The 25419-nt window shown below is 33.5% G+C and overlaps 1 protein-coding gene across 1 annotated transcript; it reads right to left on the bottom strand.

The window, feature by feature from the left end:
* Window positions 1-14579: 14579 nt before the first annotated feature.
* On the bottom strand, window positions 14580-24361 carry LOC144997027 (sulfite exporter TauE/SafE family protein 3-like). Its single transcript, XM_078956843.1, has 12 exons — window positions 23831-24361; window positions 23153-23312; window positions 16969-17169; window positions 16821-16885; window positions 16560-16587; window positions 16323-16411; window positions 16109-16195; window positions 15948-15998; window positions 15633-15854; window positions 15437-15530; window positions 15037-15177; window positions 14580-14675 (listed from the first exon to the last, which is right to left on the bottom strand). The coding sequence occupies exons 1-12, from the start codon at window positions 24050-24052 to the stop codon at window positions 14590-14592; spliced, it is 1446 nt and encodes a 481-aa protein (XP_078812969.1). The 5' UTR covers window positions 24053-24361; the 3' UTR covers window positions 14580-14589.
* Between the last annotated feature and the right edge of the window lie 1058 nt (window positions 24362-25419).

Here is a 25419-nt window from a genome sequence, read left to right on the forward strand (position 1 = left end):
CACACGTAGAACATTTCAGTACATTACATATAAATGAGTACATTGACATAATTGTGATCCACTGTATCGGAGCATGCCTTCAATGGCATGGCCCGAGTTGTAGCCAGAGTCTCTTGGAGGGAGAGCGTGAGTTTAAGTATAGATCTATACTGAATTGACTATCCTACACCTTGCTGCTAGCTACAGCCATACCTGCAGGTCTGCGGGTGCCAAACGTCATACCTTTTTACGACCTACATTTGTCGTTGTTAACCAGTCGATAGTATGATACAATTAATCACATGATGCCTTAATATAAATCTAGTTTCAGGTAGTTAGTACAGCAGTAGTTCCTATAGCACTACATTACAGTACTACATTAATTTCCCTTTTACATATACTTAGTGATCCTTTCACCTAAATATTAAATGTAAAAACTATATTTTGTTAATGATAGTTACACGTGGGAAAATTACACAATTTTACAAGAAATGAACATTTAGAACAATTAAGTCTTGGTAGAAGGCTACATTCAGAGCAGTTAGGTCTTGGTAGAAGACACCCTTATATACTAGTAGGAATCATAGGGATTTCTAGGGTTTTTTTTCAAACATTTACAGTTGTTTTACAAAACATTTTCATACTTATAGTTCATATACCTTTTGAGTACTTACAGTTCATATACATACAAATACTTACATACAAATTAAGACACTAAAATACTTATGATCTCACCAGCTTTAAAGCTGATAGTGTCTTTCAAAATAACTTGTATCCTCAAGTCAACCATATACAGGTACCGATGCAAGGTTTAGAGAAGATGGAGCTCGTTCAAGACTCATCTTTCATTTTGTTTATACTTTACTGTCTATTATAATTTAACATAACACACTTGTATTAAAATTATATTATTAATGCAATGGATGATGTTGTTGCTTGTTTACTACTTTTCCTTGTTGTGATACTGTACATGACATCCTTCGCCCCAGAACGTTTCCGTCGTTCAATGGTTTTGGGGTGTGACAAATTGGTATCAGAGCATTGTTTATAGTGAATTAAGTATATCAACCCATAAAAGATATACTAACTATAAATACAATCGGATTAAAAATACTCTGACCAAGAGTTTTTTATACTTTAAATAATAAAATATTTTATTAAGTATACATGTTGCATTCATACTAAAATCAGTGTCACTAGGAGAGTACAAAAGAATTACGATTGTTGGGCAACACAGATGGATTTAGAGACATATAATCAAAACTGGGAAGATATAGCTTGATCAACTATATTATCTGAGGGTTGACTAGCATGTGCCTAAGTGTAGTTATGTGGTTGCAACAAGTCTAAAATCTTACCAACCCTACCACAATGAGAATAGTAGAACATAACATTAAACTTAAAATACTATAGAAGTATTTGGTGTTACTATAAGCACTTTATACTTGAGAACTCAAACGGGATCTTCATTACTAAGTTGATAGTTGCTAAGTGGATACACTAAGGCTATATGTAATTATGATATTATAGACTTAGAATCTGTGAAAATTTTACTTTACCCCTATTATGTGTGAATTTGGAGTTAATATCACTTATTCGAAGGCCTATCCTGTTTCGATTACATATAAACTAGTATGCACTTCACAAATAGCGATGTAACTAATGAAGATTTTCTAAATAATTATCTAGAGAGTTTCGTCTAATAATTATTTTCTTACCCCAATTCTCGCGTAGATAACCTAGCTGGACTCCATCCCCACGGCAACCAGTACCTTCCAAACGAAGTCATTGCTGGATGGTTTGGAGAAGAACCCGAGAATGATCATCCGATTCCTTTGAATGATCACCATGATGAAAACCTTTCACACGGTGCTAACTTCGAACCCGAGGTTGAGAACCTACCACGGGCAGCTCCCGTTCCAATTCCTAACCCTCATCCGGCCTTTCATGTCCCGACGCCTCCATCGGTCGAATGTTTGGAAGTGTGGAGCGAAGATCAAGATCAACATATGCCGTTTAATGGAGACCGAAGCTTCTACAACGTAAATGAAGGGAGCACAGCAGATAGAGTTCTACTAATCCTGATCCGAAGAGTTTCCCGAAACGAAATTCAAGGCAGGACAGCTCTACGTTGTATCGAAGAAGTTGACACCAACGGAGGGATGCATATCCTTCGCACCAACAGCCTTGAACATACTCGTGAGAGATTTGAGAGAGACCACGAAACCCTGCTGCAAGCACTAGCTGAAACCTGAGCCGAAGTCATTGAGCTCTGAGTACGTCAGAGGGTATACGAAAGACACCTGCTTGATATGGAACGTCAACTGGCTGAACTGAGAGTTCACCAGAGGGATGACCGTCGCCGGTAGTAGATGCTTTACTTTATTTTTCCTTGTTAAAAAGGAATTGTTTTCATGTCTATGCCCGATGTGGCATTTCCTATGAAACTATCTTGTACTGTAAGTACTTTTGGTTAAGTCTTTATGCTGTCAAGGACTATCTTATCTGGATATGATGTAAGACCATTTACAAGGTCATTTTCCCGAACTTTTATATCATGAATATCAAAGATATTGACAGTCGGCTAACTTTTGTGTCATTTTCTTTATTCAAATACTCTCATCATACTTCATGTGAGTATACCTGAAACATGCTCTAGTCAAGTCATTGGACTATAGCAATTTAGCTCCGGAGACATTTCCAAGTCTCTTTTAGTGGTTGGATCATGTTATTCACCAACCAACAATACCTCGGCTTGAACGAAAAACGTCTTGAGAACATTTCACAAAGTCACTTCCACTCATTACTACGACTGCATCATAGGGATGTAGGTCAACCCTACATGAACTCACCCTCACTCAGTACTAGGACTGCATCATAGGGATGTAGGTCAAACTTTCGAGAACATAGTCTTGCTCTTTACTTGGACAATCGAAGTACATCTAGGGTCAACCAGAATCGCTCACAAAATCCTTATCTTTCGTGTTACAGAATCATGTCGTCATCCGGAAACAATTAGCCGAGAAACGAAACCTCTTCCTTTCCTATGGATGCCGCTACCTTTCAAACCGCGGTTACAGCTGCGGTGATGGCTGCCGTGACAGTTGTCCTTGCGCATCGAAGCGCTATCAACGCAAGAAATACCGACAATGGGGTTGAAGATCCCAATCGTGGTATCCATCCAGGAAGTCGTCAAACGGTAACAGTCACAGGCTCGCAAGGCCAAAAAACAGAGAACAAGAAATGAAAGCGCCTAGCCCAGAAAGAACGCAAGAAATCCCAAAAACTCGCCATGCAACAACAACAAGTGGAAACCCCTGCCGTCCCAGTACCGAGCAGGCCATACGAAGGAAAACTCCCGAAGTGTGATAAGTGTAGTTTCCATTATCATGAGGCTTGCCATGAGACGCAATGTTGCAATTGCCTAAACATAGGGCACCTTGCTCGTAACTATGGAGCACCAGCATGACCCATCACTCAAGTCCCTGTCATCGGAACCAACCCTACACACAAAGGTAGTGATAAAGCCGAACGCTTTAGGAAGAAATTTCCAAGGTGGAGTAATGAGGAAGGCACTCGTGTCCACATAACACTGGCTAAACACCGCACTCCCACCACTAATGCTAGTGCTAACCAGGCATGCCACCAATGCGGTGAGATAGGGCACTTCAAGAAGGATTGTCCTATAGCAAAGAACTTTGGTGCAGACGACAAGATTCTCAGGATCACAGCTGCAGGAGAAACTACGTCAGACCCTCGTTAATGTAAATTAGGCGTTTTATTGTAACAAACTTGTAAACCATCCAAAACTAGTGCAACTAGAGTCTTACCTTTTGTGAGATCCTGTCGATATAGGGATGCTCGTGTTGCGTATACTTGTCTTTTGTAGTATACCTTATTCGCAGCACTAGCCTTGTAGTAAGTCTGAAGTACTGTAACTTTGTTGATGGTTGCACAGTTGTTTTTGTCTATAAACGTATTATGTTCAAATCTAATGTCTTTAAGTTTCTATATGATTCTGACATTATCATACAACTAGATTCAATTTGATCCACACCATACCAACATCATACGTACATCTCTTTCTTCGAAATCGCCTTTCCAACGAATCCATCATATCAGAACACCAAAGTACTCATGCATAGAGTACCTCTTAGTTCTTCTCTTTTCTGAAGAAATCCCCGAAGTACCACTCGTACAGTACGTCAAGTTCAATCCAAAGGTCCATAAGGTTGATCTGTCGCTGAAGAAGGTATACATAAGGGCGATATATAATCAAGGTTCTACAGGTTTAGAATTGATGATTCCGCTTTAACTTCTTTTCCTCGATAGGAGGTGAGCTTAAAGAAGAATCAGTTATTTGACTATCTTTTCAATCTTAATTATATACGACTCGTATACCCGAGATGGTGATCGTTGAACCAAGTATGGATTATAAAATGAACTTCAGGACGGAGAACTGCCCAAGACTACGAGTAATCGCATCGGCATGTGAACAAACTTAGAACCCAGTACGACTCCTGTAAATCGATCGCCCTACAGTCTAAACATCTACGGAGATACAAGAATAGCTTGGACAACTTAGCGAACTACACAGAAATAGAATTAGAATACTAGGCTTCTCACCTTGGAGAACTCCGGTCTTATTCTTCCTAAGATTGACGAATTGCATCATATGTACCTCAGATATCGAGGACTCCGTCAAGATTTTTCCATTAGAAATCATTGTCTCTGCCTCGCATAGATGAAGCAGTTGAGCAAACGCAAGGAGATAATTACTTTCAGAAATGGATCTGAGATCCGAATATCACCAGTTCAAGTGTTAGGGGAGGATGTCCGGAAGACTATCTTCCGAACTCGATGCAGACACTTTGAGTCCGTAGTGATACCCTTTGGATAGGACCAATAGACCCATAGTATTCATGAGCTAAATGAGTAGGGTACGTCTTTCTTACTTGGATCAGTTTGTCATTACTCCATGTAATGACTTACTTATCTACCCTCGTAGTAAGAAGGAACCCATGGAAACATTACCTTCAGAGGAACTTTCGCGAAGTTCTCTAAGAACAAGTTTTGAAATTGAAGAGTCAGATTTCTATGACACACTATTAGAGATGTGGGAAATTTTGAGTACTCTTACAATTTGTCAAAACCGTTGAGAATTTGTCGACACCAGAGATGCCGACAGAAATTCACCAAATTCTAGGTCTTACAAACCTACTGTCATAGTTCACCCAGAACTCCTCGCAAATCACATAAACCTTTACGACTCTGACCCAGCAAGGGGTGGCCCTTGACTGGGAAGTTAAACAAGAAAAAGAAACCTCGTAGATTCTAAGTGAGTGACCAAGTTCTTTAGGAGAACTCACTCTGGGAATGGCTTAATGCACTTCGTAAAGCGTGGAAAGCTAAATCCAAGATAGTCAGGACCTCCAAGATTCTTACCAGAATCGATCCTGTATCTCACAGACTAGATCTACTCCGCGAACTCAGTAACGTACATTTTACCCTTCGCATCTCGATCTTGAAACCGTACCTTTCTGTTAGCACTCTCGTAAGCCCACTCGTCGAGATTGAGATTAACGAGATCCTCGCCTTTGTATTAGAACCGTAGTGATCCTCGACCGAGAGGTCAAGCGAACAAAGCAACGCCGTTGCCCATTAGTGAAGGTTCATTGGGATACCAACCGAGGACCCGATTTCACTTAGGAGCGCGAGAACCAATCGATTAGGAAGTTTCCCACCTCATGAATCAATCACTCATACCTACTTCCTTACCTAAATTCTAATTTCGGGACGAAATTCCCTTTAACAGGGGGATGATGTGACAACTCGAAATTTCCATTATGTACAAGTCATATCCAGCCAATAGAAGTAGAACAGTTACAGTGAATCACCAGACTTTTGGATATAAGTTTGAGTATTTCAGTATTTACACTTAAGGAGATATAAGGAGAGTGGATGCACTAGAATTTTGTCCAACACGGTTATTCCAAAACTCTGTGATATTAGAGTTCATTACGGGAATAAAATATTTTCTGCCAAAAATCCCAAGACTATATATAGAAATCTGAACCATATTCAATCATTAGTTACAATTCCAACTAGCGAAAAGCCAAATTCTCTCTCACGGATCTTCGGGATTTCATCCCAAATCGTGAGTACTTCTATCTAGTTGTAATATATAGCTTTGATTGTGCCTAATAACATCAAAATCGGTTCAGAACCCCAAGATTTGAGAGTTTACCACCCAAGAACACTTGGAGAGTAAACTCTTTTATAAGGGCCAAGATGTGCCCCATTGTCCCTCTAAGCCTTGGAACTCAACCTAGGAACTACCAGGACATGTTTAGACCACAAAATCATTAAGAATTAAGGGTTGAAAGTGAGTTCATGGCCAAGGAAGTTCTTGGGCTGTGAACTCCATTTTAGGTTGCCAAAATGCCCTAAATGCCTTCATTGATCCAAGAGACTAGCATAACACATTACCTTGATGTGTCTAGGACCCAAAACAATCAAAATACCAATACCCATAGGTGTTCACGGCCGCAAACACATGACCAAATGGCCCATGGGCTGAAAACTCAAGTTAGGGGTGTTTTGATGCCACAAACACTTCCTAAGGCTTAGCCTTAAATTTAGACATGTACCCTAATGAGTTTAGGACTAGAAAACACCATTAGAACACCAATAGTAAGGTGTTCACGACCCAAGAAGTTCCAGGGCCATGAACTCCAAACAATAGTGCGAAATGGTGCTATAAACTCTTCTAAAGCCTTGTACACTAGCATAGTTTAGTTCCTAGTTAAATTAGGGACTTGAAAACACCACAAACACCATCCCAAGGGAGATTACAACCGTAATCTCCAAGGGATATGGTCCCAGGGTCGTGAACTCCTCAAAGGAGTTAAAAGGAAGCCCTAACACCCTAGTAAGACTTGAAGCACTTCACCACTTAAGTTGTAATAGCTTTTAGCTTCATTTAGAGACCCAATATAGAGTTTACGGCTAGGAGTTTACTCCCCTAGGCCGTAAACTCCAACACACATGGTCTTTTGACCATAAACTTCCGTATGAGGTCTTGCACTCCTTTGTTGCAACCCATTAGCCTCCTAGCACTTGACCAAAATGTTTTCCTCGCATTAGGATGTTTATACATGTTTAATTACTGTTATAATCACTAATTGTTTATATACATATGTCTTCATATGTAATTAGGACCATTGTGTGTGTCTAAAGTCTTCACTTGACACCTAGCAGTCCTACCTCTTCAGTTCATCCGTATCACCCACAACAGGTGAGTTCATACCCCTTAATCAATGTTTTAACTGTTTTTAAATGTTTTATGGGGGGATACAAGTAGAATTATGCTAGTTATTATATTAATAACATGTGATTAATAAGCGGCATTCAATTGATTGGCTACTCATTAGCCGTTTTACCAAACAGTTTCCTTCAAATGTTTTTCATAAACACTTTATGTGTTTAAAACTCCTTATTACAATGTACATATTAACCTGTATGTTACATTTCAAACTTATTTATAATTGTGTTTCCAACAAATGTTTCTTTATACTAAACTGTTTTATCAAACCTATGCCTTCAAACCGTTTTATAGATTGACAACAAGTCAACCTTTCTTAGATAATAATGATGTAAAAAGGTTTTACAAATCTTACTTTATGCTTTTATATTGTAAATTGCATGCCTATATATGTATAGTTATATGAGGAATGTTTAAAAGACTTAGGAAGGCTATCCACCCTATTTCCTTTTCGCGCTTGAGATGTGGTCTGGTGGGATATCGGGTATCCGTTCGAAGGTCGTTTAAAAATTAGTTATATATCATATGTACATACATAGGCATAAAGGCCCTTCCAGTTCAACCAGTGCCCTTGGGTAGCAAGGGTATACATCCATGTCCATACGTACCAGTTAGATTACTAGTAAACTACCATAGGGGTAGTGTAGGAAGATACTAGAACTATTACTTGAATGCGATATCATACAATGAATCAGTTCATTCATGAGTCAATACTTGCTAGATAGAGAGAACACACCGCATAGCTAGAACATTACAGTACATTACTATACATGCTAGATAGAGAGGGAGCACACGTTACAGCTAGCACATGTAGAACATTTCAGTACATTACATATACATGAATACGTTGACATAATTGTGATCCACTGTATCGGAGCATGCCTTCAATGGCATGGTCCGAGTTGTAGCCAGAATCTCTTGGAGGGAGAGCATGAGTTTTCATATAGATCTATACTGGATTGACTATCCTACACCTTGCTGCTAGCTACAGCCGTACCTGCAGGTCTGCGGGTGCCAAACGTCATACCTTTTTACGACCTACATTTGTCGTTGTTAACCAGTCGATAGTATGGTACAATTAATCACATGATGCCTTAATATAAATTCGGTTTAAGGTAGTTAGTACAGCAGTAGTTCCTATAGCACTACATTACAGTACTACATTAATTTCCCTTTTGCATGTACTTAGTGATCCTTTCACCTAAACATTAAATGTAAAAACTATATTTTGTTAATGATAGTTACACTTGGGAAAATTAAACACTTTTACAAGAAACGAACATTTAGAACAATTAAGTCTTAGTAGAAGGCTACATTCAGAGCAGTTAGGTCTTGGTAGAAGACACCCTTATATACTAGTAGGAATCATAGGGATTTCTAGGGTTTTTTTCAAACATTTAGAGTTGTTTTACAAAACATTTTCATACTTACAGTTCATATACCTTTTCATTACTTACAGTTCATATACATACAAATTAAGACACTGAAATACTTATGATCTCACTAGCTTTAAAGTTGATACTATCTTTCAAAATAACTTGTATCCTTAGGTCAACCAAGACAGGTACCGATGCAAGGTTTAGAGAAGATGGAGCTCGTTCAAGACTCATCTTTCATTTTGTTTATACTTTAGTGTCTATTATAATTTGACAGAACATACTTGTATTAAAATTATATTATTAATGCAATGGATGATGTTGTTGCTTGTTTACTATTTTTCATTGTTGTGATACTATACATTAAGTCATCCGCCCCTGAACGTTTCCGCCATTCAATGGTGTTGGGGTGTGACATATAAACCATGACTTATGCAAATAGTATTTTACCTTTAACAAAAAGATGTAAACATGAAATTATTTGTGGGATAAACAAAGTTTTACTTGTATCCCCCCCCCCCCCCCCCCAATCCCCTAAAAACAACATGAGAAAGCTTGAAAATATGGGGGTATGAACTCACCTTTTGTAGATTTTGTGGGTTGTTTAAAGTGATGAAGTGAAGATTTCAAGCCTAACCTCTTGGATGAGATTGTTGAACTTCCTTGGAAAGAGTATTATCCTAGGTGTTTATCATATAATAATATGTGTAAATGATATGAAACTAACATAAATATGTATAGGAACACTTAGTGGATAACGAAATGATTACCAAAATCTAGGAAAAATGCTTAAAGAATCAAGTCTCTTGAAAGCTTGAAGCTTGAACTCTTGGGAGCAAATGGGAATTTCACAGTGAGTGGGAGAAGAGTTTCTGGTATGTGAGGGAGTGTTTTCGTTCAAAATAAAAGAATGGAGGTGATAAGATCTTTTCTTGGTTAACTGGAGGTTAAAGCATGGGTATTTGGTGGATAGTGCATGGGATACTACTATTTTATTGGAAATAGTGGAGAAATTAACTTATAAAGTCAACTTTTCTTGTCCTATTCACCTCCTAGACCTCAAAACTCCTTAAAACACTTTAGTATGACCGAAATCACTTCGGTCCTAAGCATGGGTTAAATAAGTGTTTTCGATCGTAGGGCTTATTCCATGGTGATTTCTACCTTAGTGAGTATTTAAAGTGTGTTTCCGGCCTTGGTGGACTTGCTTGGGGTTGATTTCGGTTCTATTATTTCCTAGGCAAGGTGATTTCTGTTTTGGGTAATATATATCACAAAGATAATAGCCTTAGAACTTAAGAATTTAAGGTGCTTGCATAAATACACGTCGTTACCTTAAAACCATTTGATTCTTGTTTGATTTGCATGAACATTAAAAGAGGTCATCATAAATATGATTTCCAAAGTATAAACCCCTATATGCATATACTTAAACCCTTTTGGCTTGCAAGGTTTTATTGTATTAAGGTTACAATTTTAGACCTTGCCTGATTCAAATCTTTCGGGTTGTCACAATGTTTGAATAAGATAAGGATTAACATGAAGAGTTTGAATCCATTTAGAATTTTTCTACAACCTATAAATAGACTGCTAGGGGTCAAAGCCTAAATGTTGTTTTCCATCTAAATTTCATCCACACTCTATCCCTCTCTCTCGATCTAGGAAAATTATAACCCTACTCTTAGGGTTATAAGATTTTCGAAAACCCTACTCTTAGGGTTATTCCTTGTTATCTTTTGGAGTTTATGGGTATGATTACATTAGACTAATTCTACTTTGTATCGTTTATCTTTTGGAACACTAGCATTCACAAGGTCTCAAGCAAATAACCAAGATCTTACTATTCATATTTTTGTATTTTTAAAGTTTGTTGTTGTAACTAGTAAAACCAAGATCTTACGGTGCATGTACACTTAAGTAAATTTATAATTGTTTCGATTGCCTCTAGAAATTATATTGATGCTATTAACACCCAACAATAAAGTCTATCCACAACCATACCAATACCTCAATACATTTTTTTGGTCTCTTTTGTTACCATAGTCCGTGGGGGTAAAATTATCTAGCTAGTCATTGATCTCAGCAAAGTAAACATGGAAATATCTTCCTCCTTTTTGAGAAAATTGGTGAAAGTTGCAATATGTACTTCTAGAAACTCTCCTATTATGTTAATAACCCTAATTTTAGTTTGTGTCCTAGCCTTTTTGGCCTTGAGAATGATCATAACTATAATATTTGTAGTCAATTTCTTATGCCATACAAATATAGTCTTGTAGATGGTTCCTAGACCATATAAGGACGAAAAAGATGTTGGATAAGGTGTCTAAGTCCATAACTATTTCTGGTATGTACTTGACCCGACCCGGCATGGTCCATTTGGGTTGCATGGCACCATGCAATTGGATAGATTAAATGAGAGAAATAACATTTGAAGATTATTAATATATTATAAGTTCTAATATATTAATAATATTATTTGATTAGTTTGATCAAGAATTAATTTAGAATTAATTAAGTGATCAAAAGATAACTAATTAAATATATGGGTTGATTATTTAAATCATCCATATCTTGTATAGTGGGCTAAGAGGCTCCATGTATTATCAAGTTGGGTTCCACCCATAGGATGCTCCATGGATGGTCCATGGGAGTTACAAACCCATGGGTCACGGAAATGAAGAGTCATGACACATTAGGGTTTACATGGTGTAACCCTAGATGTGTCAACACTATATAAGAATCCTATTCTCCACCAAAATCGGCTACACATATGCAACAAGAGGGCTAGGTCGATTTCAAGAAGTGTGTATTCTCTCAAAAGTCTTTCCAAGAGCATTTGGTGTTGTGTGAAGCATGTGAGGCATCACACTTGGGGTGCTAGGCTCACAAGGTTTCAAGGAACATAAGCAACAACAAGGTAAGTTATTCTATCTTTCATTCAAGTTAAAAATTGTTCCCCATGTATGCTAGATAGGAATATAACCTTGGAAATTCAACTTTGCATGATAATTAGACAAACATAGATCCAAGGTTATTAGGGTTGCATGTACACTTAGGAAGTGTTAGAATGCTCAAAACCCATCAAAAGAACCTGCAAACAATTGTATTTTTGAAGTTCTTGTGTTTGATGCCATTGTATTTTTGAACATTCTTCCTTGGAAGATCATAAATAATGATTTACTGACTAAATTTAATATTGTCGTTTGAGAAAATCAATTTCCATTCTACTATATGCATGTTATATGATGAATAGAACTATAAAATAAACAATAAAGAAGAAACATAATCGAATAATCACATGAACACCATGATATAGACTGAAAACCCGAAAAGGAAAAACCACTATGAATGGACATTACTTTTTGAAAGCTTACATTGTTAATATAACTCTAAGGGGATAGGAGAAAAAAAATATGTAGGAATCATCCACAATAAATGGGACTTCATTGTGGATGGAACTCCTTTCAAATTTCGTGTTATTGACCTTTTATTTCCTACTTTCAAAGGATTTTGGTTTTGCGAGTGTCAGGATCATGAGACATCATCATTTTCTTATCAAAGAAAATAAATTTGAACATTGTTTAGATATATTTCAATAATTTAATACAATATGACATTTTATATACTTTAATACTGAAGAGTATTTTTTTAAGCATTATAATACAAAAAGGTTTTTTAGTTGAAAGACATTTACGCATTACAAAATTCGGTTTGAAGTATTTACTTATGTAATATCTCATCTCTAATTTAGATGCAGTCTTGTTTTAGCAAGGTAATGGTTTTAGTTCGCAAATACATTCGCGACCATGGTAAATGATATGATACAAAATCCATTTTGAAATTGGAGGCTAAGCATCTTTACTTTTTTTATGCATTTATCACACATTAAAGACATTTTCTAAGGTACTTGCATTAATAAGTTTCAAAGTTCATATTCATTGACATTTTAGTGATTTGATATATCACTATATTCTTCTCATTTATCTAGATTGATAGAGTTTAGTCCTTAGAGACATTTGGCACTGCTTATTTTCACTATATTCTTCTCATTTATCTAGATTGATAGAGTTTAGTCCTTAGAGACATTTGGCACTGCTTATTTTCTAAGGTACTTGCATTAATAAGTTTCAAAGTTCGTATTCATTGACATTTTAGTGATTTGACATATCACTATATTCTTCTTATTTATCTAGATTGATAGAGTTTAGTCCTTAGAGACATTTGGCACTGCTTATTTTCAACATATTTGTTTGAATTTAGAAGGTTCTTTTATTGAACACCGGTTTCATCCTAAGAGAGGTTTGTTGAAGATGTGTTGAAACCCTTTTTTGGGATCAAATTAACCATCTATTAGGAAAGTCTCCTATTTGTTATTGGTTTTAGAGTTTTTTAGGGAGTCTTTATAAGTGTATTATACAAATCGATTTCAATTTCAAATATTATTCATTCCTACATCTTTTTTTTCATATTTCCTTGGAAATCTATCATCCACGTAACATTTTAATAAGAGTGTCCTTTCATAGTCTTTTCCTAACCATGGGTTTGTTGGTGATTTGTTGTCATTAATATTATTTAAGTGATAAATATTAAACAAGTAAGGAAGGTGTGGAGTACACACTTGTTTAAATTTGATCAAGTTTTCAAAGTACACTGTCATTGAGGGGGGAAGCCCCTAAACGAACGGGGGTCCGGGGGAAGCGCCCCTGGGAGCGGGGTCCAAGGGGCGACAACCCCTAGCTGGGAATTGACCATTGTTTGACCCTTATTCATACTTCCGTTTTATGCCAGTTTTTATAGTTTATGACAGTTAGAAACTGTCATATGACAGTTTTCAGACAAAGATCATAAATTCGGTTTTGATCTCATTTTTCTGGTACAGACGAAACTATCATCAATACATTCTAAATTCTTGTCTCTCTGAGTCTTATCCGATTAAAGAATATTGGGAGTACCACCCAAATGCTTTAATCTGAAAGTGTTTTACACAATTCTTAGAATTCCAAGCCTTACTATACCAAAACTTCTAACAGGGTTGCCATTTTATATCATGATCTTACATTTTTATTTGTGTTAGTTTCTTGCGTTCCAAGCATCTTTATATTTATCCTTGGTGTTTTAGATGGTTGTTTTGCATTCACATTTTATAATAAATACATTAAGTCATATTGTATATTTTCTCTTTTGATCTATTTCTTGCAAGTTGTTGGTGTAGTTTCTTTGGTCTTAATCTAACTCTTCCTCTAGACCAGAGTTTGCTCTTTACCATGGCCAACTTGACTACTTATTTTTCTTTCTATAAGAACTGGTTTGATGTAATATTTCTTACTACTTGGTAGAATATTTGGGGTACGAAACACACAATTATGCTCAAAACTAATTGTCCTTGAATTGATAGGTATGGTCAAGGTTTTTTTCTCACTTATGAACCTAAAACATGTGTAGAAAAATATATACATTTGTGTTTTGGGCATCTAAATCTCTGAAGACGATATATTCCTTCGTGTAATTCGAATTTGTTATCCTTTTTATACATATTATATTTTCCATTTAAGTACCAAAAGTTATGGCGAACTATATATCTGTATCAAAGATAGCAGAGATGATTTTAATATTTCGTAAATAAAAAGCAAAAAAATGAAAAGTTTTTTTCTCATTTTGTAAGGATATTTAGTTATAATACATAATCAAACAAAAAGGAAGATAAAAAAAAAATTAAAATTAGGTGTGATGTCAAACAAATATATGGATCTACAACAAAATAGACAAATGCAGATTTCCTTCTTGAGCATATTGATTTGGTTGCCATCCAAATTCAATATGGATTTTGCATAACGAAAGCAATCTCAAACTTCAAACTTGCACATATTCTCAAATTCTATGTATTCATGTAATTTATCATAAAAAATAATCTCAAACTTCAATCTTGCAAATGTTCTCAAATCCCATGTATTCGTGTCGATGAATATCATTTATCATGTTTGAAATTCCAACTCCGCCTATTATATAAATACACATGTTAGAGGAAAAGAGATGTCTCAAAATGATATATGATGCTTTGTACTTGTATATTAGTTCTATCAGAAAATATAAGGAAATTTTAAAAATTAAACATAAAAATAAGTCAGACCACATAGATAAAGTGGATTAAATGTTTAAAATGTAGTTTATAATCTTCTAAATTCATGTTGCCATTATTTGTTAGGGAAAAATGTAGTTTTGACATTATATGTACAAGGTCTAATATATATGTCATCAAATTTTACAAGACATGATTTATGGTTTAATAAGCATGTAAATAATTTGGTATACTGCTAGTTATCATGCCTCTTAAACTAAAAAGGGAAACAATAAACTTACCTAACGAGATCGCACTAACAAATATGATAGATGCGAGGATGAATATGATTAGAGATGCCCGTCCTAGGAAAATAATCATCCTTCTCACAAAATGTTGCCCAGCTGAGGCAGCAATTGTTGCCACAACAACGAAGTAGAAAGCTGTGAAGTATGTATGCAAAGATTAGCAAAGTAGAAAATATGGGAAAAATAAACTTAGTATCTTATTTATACAAATGCACATGATTTTCCCAAATGTGTGTTTATTATTAATTCACTCCATGCTAATAGCTTTTTTAGTTTTCCTCCATGAATATTATAGAAAAATATGAAATATTTCTTCACACACATTCAATATTCAACTAATCATTTTAAATGGTTTTAAGCTTACATGATTTGATGATATTGAGAATGCACTTACCATAAGGAGTCGGGAAGCGCTTGAGAAGATAATATTCAATAGCAGACATGGATGATGAGAACATCATTACGAATGTTGCGGTGGCACTTGAAACCTACAAAATGGTGGTCAAGCACTTTGAGATTTGTTTGGAAACTGTTTTGTTTGCTGGTTATGGTTAATATAAAAAATCATACTAAATGAAAACAAAAGAAACCTGGGGTGGTATTCCAAGCTCCAAAAAAAGCGGACCCATAATCAATCCTCCGCCTAGACCAAGTAGGCCCCCAACCATACCAGCTAAAATTCCACAAAAACAATATACGATCAATTGACCAACTCGAAGTTCGGATTGTGAATCTCCCTTGGATGATATCTTTCTAGTGCCCTTATATAAGCTAACAGCCTCGTACCCTGATACCCCAAAAGAAATAGGAACCTAGGTGGCCAAGGAAATACATAATTATATGGATATAGATTTCCTAAAACTACATTAATTATGTGAAAAAACTTTTCAAATTCTTTAAGATACCTGTAACAAGTTCAACACCCAGTACCATATCGAACAAGTGGATGTATAAGTCTGTTACACCAAAATACACCAATTGTAAGTGAATAGATCTCACAAGACCAAAAATTATTGAAAAAATTATTGAGTAGAATGTAATATAATATTCATATGTGATAAGGAACCTTAAAAATTTGCAGTCCAAGGAATGCGACCCAAACAAAGAAAAGAAGTCCAAATTCCTTCCAACACACATTCTCCATAAGACCAACCTAGGAAACTCAATATAATGTTATAAATTAGCCCAATACACAATAATCACTTGATATATTTAAAACCATGAAAATGTTATTAAGATGACTCTAAAATTAACACTTGTATAATGCAAACAACTCACACCTCTTGTTTTAATGATTCTTCAGCTTTGATGTCATTGCCGTTGTTGGGACCACTAGGTAGAAGCTTGTAATCTGCCTCTGCACCATGTCCTGACATGGTAATTGTGCATACTTTTTTTAAGAGAAAATGAATATATATATATATATATATATATATATATATATATATATATATATATATATATATATGTAATTTTTTTAATTTAGGCAACATGAAAAATAGATTTCAATGACACACCATTAGACTCCAAGCGCTTTGCAGCCTCCTGAAATGGTAAAAGATCATTGTTAAAATAATCGCATTAAACATATGTAAGGGAAATGATTTTGAGTTCAAGACTAATCACATGACATTAGTGTCTCACTTTTTTGTTTGTTTGTAGTTGAAAGAAATAATTTCTCATTCTGACGATGACTTGTAAATACCAAATTAGATTTCCTCATCAAGAAAACATGTTTTTGCTTATATTTAAAACTGTTATAAGAAACTAAATATTACCTTTTTTGTAATGGTTTCCTTTTTCCATGTAGCAACGCCTTTGTAAAAGGCCTTAGCCGATGTGACTGTACATTTAAGTATATATGTTCATGATATCTCATTTGGTCAACAACCATACAATGGGAGATAAAATGTTGCAAATGAATACCTGTAAAAATAATAATTAGTAGGATTGTGACCATCCAATCAGCGAAAATAACATTGAGGGAAACTCCAATACTAATTCCTAGCATTAACATTGGTTGGATAAGAAGAGCCAGATCATAGTCAATGATGGGCATATCGAGTGTTGGATGCCTTAGCTTAAGATTATAGCAAACAGTCATGGTGGATGCACCCATGATCATACCTGGAGAACAGAAACAAAAAGATATAAATAACTCTTCTTATTTCTTTAGTGCATTTTCATAAATAGAAATTAGTTTAGTGGGAGGGAGGAAAGGACATAAGAAACATAAATAAAACTCAAATATAAGGGCTTATATTAAGTTTATATCTCCTAAAAAACTATTTATACTATATTTATTTAAATTATTTTTTCCTTATTTTTTATATATTTGTATTACAAATACTCAATGAAATATCCTATACATGTGTGGTGAATTCACCAAATCATACATGGTATTTGCCTAAACATCAGTTCTTAACATAATTCCTTCAAAGTTGACATCAACCCATCCATCCCGCTCTCTCATAGGGTTGTTGGTGCTAAAACTGATTTTCCCTCCATCACTTTGGAAAGCCTTTAGCTTCGGTGGGTTCTATCTCATATTATGTATATGGATGGATTTTTATATTATACTATTTTTGTGAGTGATTTTTTTGTAATTTACTTAGTTTTATTCATTGAACTAAGTCTCATGTCTTTAACAACATTGTCTATTTCATGAGTATTGTATAAACTCAGTTCTCATGAAAGCTAACGGCTTTCCAAAGTTATGGTGGGTACCAAGTTCCTTAATTGATGAGTTTGAATTTTTTTTACGTGAATAGGACACACCACCACATTTCTTACCAAAAATGAGCCTTTCTATGTTATTTAATAAACACTCTAATACCTCCTTTTTTGTGGATGTACTTATCTATGCCACTTATAATGCAAATCGACTTTCTACAAAATCCATTGATAAAAAAAAAGTATTTTTTTTCTATTGGTATTTGGTATTGCACACAATTATGATGTTTTCATACCTTTAGGTGTCCCTTTGTCTTATGTTTATGGGATATTCTCCTCACAATCATACACCTAGAAGCATTCCTTGTGTCTTTATTGTTACCATGCACACTAAGAATGCTATCAGCACTTGGATTTATCTAATTATGCATCTATACAACCATGCATGCTCAATTTGATGGATTAGTGTTTTCGTTCACTGGAAAAAACACCAACTATTGACTTTTTCACCTAATCCTTTTCTAGTTTTCTTGATGTGTCATCTTTAGCACATTTCTACGCCCAACCTACCACCAGCCCATCTACTCCCTCCAATAGTCTATTACATTTGTCAGTTAGCTTAATACCAGCTATGATGGTCCATGCCCTCTTTGTGGTAACAGTGCCTAAGATTAGCTCACAACTAATAACCATAAGTGGTTATACTATCATAATCACCAATGTAGCCCACTTCATTACCCGTTTTCGAGCAGTACACTTAAGTACATCACATGACCACCCGCGTATGTTTAGATATTTTAAACTATGGTGTATTTCTATTTTTGCTTATTTGAAAAATAATGTTCTTCATGTTTCTCTATGTGCAAATAAAGAATCCAAAGCCTTCAAAAGTTTTTCCAAAAATCCCAAATGGTTTTCTACTAGGGAATAATAAATGCAAGCTTTACATATAAATAACACATAGATTCTTATTCCTCAATCAATTGCCTCCAACATAATTGGCCCTAAATGAGTATTTTAGACTATATAGCACTCGGATGGTTCTGTTTATTGACTTAAAGAACAACTTTTTACTCAATGATTTAATCGAATACTACGTCTTAAATTTTCTCTCTTCTTTAGCAAAGCATTCAATATATATTGTTCTCTTTCATGTTACGTTAAATGAATGGCTACATCATCAGTTACGTGTCAAGAATGTCTTCCTAAATGACTATCAAACTAAATAGTTTTTATGGAGTAACCACTGAGTTTTATTGATTTAAAATTTCCCCATCATGTTTCCCATCTCAAGAAACCATTGTATCCCCAAAGCAAGCACATTGTGCCTCGTTTCAACGACTCAACAACTTCATTGGAATGATACAACCTTGTTTATGTTTCAACAAGGTTCCTCCACTCTATATCTTTTAGTTTATGTTGATGATCTTATTCTTAAAGTAAATCATCTAGATAATATTATAAGATTAATCTCTCATCTAAATCAATAATTTTCCATCAAGGATCTTCGGCTTGATTAATTACTATCTCATCCTCAAACTCACATATGATAATGGTGGGATCATTCTAAGTTAAGTAAATTATGATCATGATGTCCTTGTTTGGCCTAGTCTTATAAACTCTAAACCTATGGACACTCCTCTTTTAACCACTAACACACCTTTTATACATTCGACGACCTATCACTCTCTAGTTGGTATGTTGCAATACCTCAACATCACTTACTCACATGTCTTATGTTATTAATTAACTCAATCAGATTTTTGATGCACCGACACTAGATCCTTCAAGTTGTCAAATGAATTCTTCGATATGAAAGGGTATGATTTTCATTTGATCCCTCGGTTCTCTATTCACCCACTTCTGATATACTAAGTTGTTCAGATGTGGTTAGGCTTGATTTCTTGACACTCTTTAATCCACTTATAGCTATTTGATTTGTCTTGTGAAAATCTTATTTCCTTGAGTGATAAGAAACAAACCACTATCTTTCGTTCCAACTACAAATCAAAGTATGATGTTGTGTCCAATATTGTTGTTGAGATTGTTTAGGTCGCTCATCTACTACACGAGCTTCATCTCCAACCAATTATCACTTTATAGTTCTATGTGATAATGAAAGTGTTAATTCATCGGCCAAAATCCTATATGGTATAAACATGCTAGCCACATTGACATTGATTATCATTTTTTTATGAGTTCGTTTGTTTCAGGAAAAACTATATACGTGCTTCTAACTAACCAAGCTTCAATTGTTAGACATTTTCACCAAGAGTCCTCCCAAACCATTTTTGGCACTTCTACTCCAAACTATATTTTTGCTCCTCCATCATTCCCATTCAGAAGGTATTAAGGATATATCTCATAAGGAAACTATTTAGCCTATAAACTAGAAATGTATTTAGTGTGATTGTCTTTTCCTTATTTTGTATATATTTGTATTATCCACTTGTTATATCCTCCACAAAGTGCGGTGAATTTATCAAACTTTACAAGCTATCATCGAATTTGGTACTTAGGCTACTTTTGACGTACTAATTGAAAAGCTAGCTCTTAGTTGATAAAAAATAATGTTTGGTAAAACTTACTGATAGACTAACTGAAATATATAAAATTAAATTAAAATACATGCAAAATTTTGTATTTTTTATGATTAACAATGGGTATATTGAGAATTTTAAAAAGTTTAATAAGCTAAAGTGAAACTTAGTCTAATTAGTTTTCTAAAAAGTATCTTATAAGCTGCTTTTTTATTTGCAAAACATAATAACGTAAAAATATTTTTTTTCAAAACATAATAACCTAAAAAACTCAAAAAATAAGTTAGGTTATAAACTAGTTGTTGCATGTAAAACATAGTCTTAAACTACAATCCAAATACTCATATCGGTAATCAAAAGGGAACCATGAAGGAATTGGAGTTGGTGTGTAAAAGCAAACACAAATCATATAGGTAATCCACATACAAGGAGGGGGCTTACAGGATGTAAATAAACCTATCGTATGATTAATTGGTTATTTATTATTTAATATGAATGTTTAGGTTTTTGCTAATTTAACTATAAATTGCATAAATTAACATTGCTTTATGCTTTTGTATAAAGAAATTGTATTTCATTTTATATTTTTATGTCTAGGAATTGTAAATGAAAATTATTCTTAACTTGTTGCAACGATCAAGACGAAGAAAACAAAAGAAAAAAAAAAGAAAGAAAAAACTTGATATATATCACTTTGAAACTACAAAATCGCAAAAATATAAATTTTTTAATAATTATATTTGTGCAGCAAATTTCTTTAAAAAATGATGGGATCATTCAAATATTATAGGAGCTCCATGAAGAGAATGTACCATGTCAAGCTTATAACCTCATAAAATTATAAATTTCTTTTTCCCCGTTTACTATATAGGTTTTACAAGGATTTCACCAATTTGACATATAATAGTGAATTTATTGAGAGAGTATGTAAAATAAGGTGTCGAATCTATTTCCATTCAATTGATTTATACTCTATCATAATCAAATTATACAATGATATTGAATGGAATTTGAGTTCAATGGTAATTGAACTCTTCAATAAGGAAAAAAGTTTTTAATTCTCAAATTTATACTATAAAATTAGTTTTTGTAATTTTCTATTGAATTTTGTAGAGTTCAATACATTGTAGAAAAAAAAATTAATAGAGTTGTTTCAAACATAAAAAAAATGATGTGTCAATTTATTGAATGCTATGTAGTTCAATGCATTGTAAATGTCTTAAATTTTAGTAATTTGAAGGGGCATTTTTTCTTCAACCGACCCTTTAATTTTGTGGTGTAATATATATATATATATATATATATATATATATATATATATATATATATATATATATATATATATATATATATATATATATATATATATAATGTTCAAATGTGGATGAACATCTATCGTGCAGACGTATGGAAAAATGTTATTCTATAAAAATGATTAAAAATTTATGTTGTTTGTTAGAGCATCCACAAGGATCAGTTTAATTAGAGAGTTAAATGAGGTGGGAAGTTTAGTTGTCATTCAATGGATAAAACTTTACCATAGTGAGATACCACATTGACATTCAATGGATTTGGAGCTCAATGGTCAGTGAACTTTTCAATGAGAAAAATAGAAGTTTTCTAATCTTAAATATGTACTAAAAATTTGTTTTTATAACTTTCTATTGAATTTTGTAGAGTTGAGTGCATTCTAGGACAAACTAATTGAGTTCCATAAAATGTAGACAAATGATGTGGAAATTTATTGAACTCTGTGGAGTTCAATGCATTGTGGATATACTTAATGTGAATACATTCGGTCTAAAATAAATATTGTTCGATATATATATATATATATATATATATATATATATATATATATGGAAATGTGAATATACCCTTAAGGGTATATAAGCTTAGGTACCCAAACACATTATAATACGTTATTTTGTTTGATATATTCATTATAATGTTCTTAAACTTCAACCACTAATTTGATTTACTTTCAAGATTTTCAAAATTTCACTATTATCTTCTTCTTACATCACATCTTTTTGTCGACCACCTACTAGGCTATATATATTGTAGTTGAAAACGAAAATTATGTAAGATGAAGATAAATGTGTAATATATAAAAATCATATAAGTAAATCAAGTTAGAAGTTAAATTATAAGAATAGTGGACAATTAGAATGTATTATATGATACAAAACGACCTGGTATGGTGAATTTGGGTACCTAAGCTTGTATACCCTTAAGGGTATATTCACTTTTCCCATATATATATATATATATATATATATATATATATATATATATATATATATATATATATATATATATATATATATATATATATATGGGAAAAGTGAATATACCCTTAAAGGTATATAAGTTTAGGTACACAAACTCACCATAATACGTCATTTTGTTTGATATATTTATTATAATGTTCTTGAACTTCAATCCTTAACTTGATTTATTTTAAGGATTTTCAAAATTTCATTATTATCTTCCTCTTACATCACATCTTTTTGACGAACATCAATTAGGTTATATATATTATAGTTGAAAATGAAAATTATGTAAGCGGAAAATACATATGAAATTTATAAAAATCTTTGAATGAAATCAAGTTAAAAGTTGAATTATAAGAACATTAGACAATTACAATGTATATATATCATACAAAACGATGTAGTATAGTGAGTTTGGTACCTAAGCTTATATACCCTTAAGGGCACTTTTCCATATATATATATATATATATATATATATATATATATATATATATATATATATATATATATATATATATATATATATATATATATATATATATATATATATATATATATATATATATATATATATATATGAATGTGTTTGTGGATGCATGTGCTTGTGCTGTTTCTTACATTTTGAAATGCCCGTTGCAGATTTAGCATCAAACCCAATAATCAGAGTAAGCATAGGAACGAATATACCACCACCACCGACTCCAGCTGCACTCCCAAATATTGCTCCACAGAAACCGATGAAGCTACCAAGCACAATTTTCCATCCTAGTTCCATTTCCTGTATATGAAACAAATTAAAGATTATATATATATATATATATATATATATATATATATATATATATATATATATATATATATATATATATTCTTTTTTTGCGATATATAAGCAGCATATTGATCATTCATGTGCCTATCCTGCGCATGTTACTTGCATGCACTGAACAGCGATAGGTCCAAATGGGTGCAGTTATCGTCATCAAAGTTTTGTAGTTAATTCAAACACAATACAAGCTATAATCAATAATTAGATACCCTTCGTGATATATCTTACTATCTAAAAGGTTAGTTTTATAGACTCCAAGTATATGTGAGATCACTCTTTAATTTGGTCAGTCACTTCATTTGATCTAACGTGGATCAGAGACCGGTCCAACACTTGTCTTTGCTAATTCCTAAATGTATTTCAGTAAATTTTTATATATGCATGTTGAAGGGAGAAAAACCGAACTAACAGAAAATACATATGAAAAGCAAACCAAATACGTACGAGTTATAGTCAGTGAAGGAACTTACAGGCCAAACATGCTCATAACCAGATCCACTTGTTTGAAACAAAGACCTTGCGAATTTCACAAAAGAACCATTTTGCAAATCGCCATCGACATTCAGTGCTGCTGATGCTGCCAAATCTTCTTTCAGTAGAGTTCTGTCGGCTGAAGCAAGCATCGAAACTGTCACCAGGCTAATCACCGTCACCGTTATGATCCTCCATCTTTTCAATCCAATTTCCGCCATATGATTCAGTAATGGAGCAATCCAAGGAAACTAATTCAGACACAGACACTTCTTTCCTACTGTGTCGTTCTGAAACTTGATATTGTCTCGCACTTACGTTCTTCTATGTGTCTCCAAACTATTTGCATTATAATAGAGTTGACCATAACTTATAGAGGCGCCATAAAATGCTCTATAGACGATTACAAGAGACATGGACATATTCAATTGCAATGTTAATATGTAGGAGAGAGTAGAATATTTCAAGATGACATAGAAGATAACTGCGTGACCATCACGGTTGCACGAGAGTAGTAGCATGTCCCTTTCAATTTAGTCGTCTAACATGATAGCAGTTAAGGTATTAGTCAGCACCAATATTTTAGGGTGTCCTCTGGTGAAACAACTATAAATTAAATATCAACCACGTTCTTATTCGTACGACTTTGATTTATATACAACTTTTAAGTCATATTTTTTGTTTTTCAAAACCTTTATCTATATATCTATATTATTGTATTTATAAATTTTATAATAAAGATCATTCATTGGTTCATATTATTGTCTACATATTATTTTAGGGTATTGGTCAGCACCAATATTTTAGGGTGTTCTCTGGTGAAACAACTAGAAATTAAATATCAACCACGTTCTTATTCGTACCACTTTGATTTATATAAAACTTTTAAGTTGTATTCTTAGTTTTTCAAAACCTTTATCTATATATCTATATTATTGTCTTTATAAATTTTAGAATAAATATCATTCAAATGAATGTGGTTCAAATCTTAAACCATATTCATTTAAAATTTCTAACACTCTACAACTTTCAAATAATCAATCACAACATTATTAAACTAGTTTAATACTAAAAAATTTCAAGCTTTTACTAGACCTAACAATAACACGATTAACATGAAATGAGTTTTTCATGTATGTGTCTTAAAAATTCATATTTAATGTTTATTTGTGTCGAAATGTATTTTAAATTCGTGTTTCGTATCTTACACGTATTAAATACGAATTTAACTATTTAGACATGGCATAAATTCGTGTCAACACGTAACATGTACAAAACACATATATAAAAATATAGATTTAGGGGTGAAAGTTTACTTTTTTAAAATTTAGGTATTGTAATTAGGAGTTTGTACTTTGTACTTTGAATTAAGATTATTGTTGTTTTGTCTACAGATGAATTAGAGTACATGTCAACAACTGAAGGAGTAAAGGAAGGGATATGATTACAGTATCTCATTTAAAGTCTTGGTTTGAAGGTGAAGAAACATGTATTATACTGTGATAGTCAGAGTGCTTTGACTCTTACAAGGAATCCTATAAAGGCTTTCAAAAGAAAAAGATTTTCGAAAAGAAGTTGGTATCAGAGT

Source organism: Lactuca saligna, chromosome 5 (assembly GCF_052625555.1).
Source record: "Lactuca saligna cultivar CGN05327 chromosome 5, ASM5262555v1, whole genome shotgun sequence".
In the NCBI taxonomy this organism is placed as follows: Eukaryota; Viridiplantae; Streptophyta; class Magnoliopsida; order Asterales; family Asteraceae; genus Lactuca; species Lactuca saligna.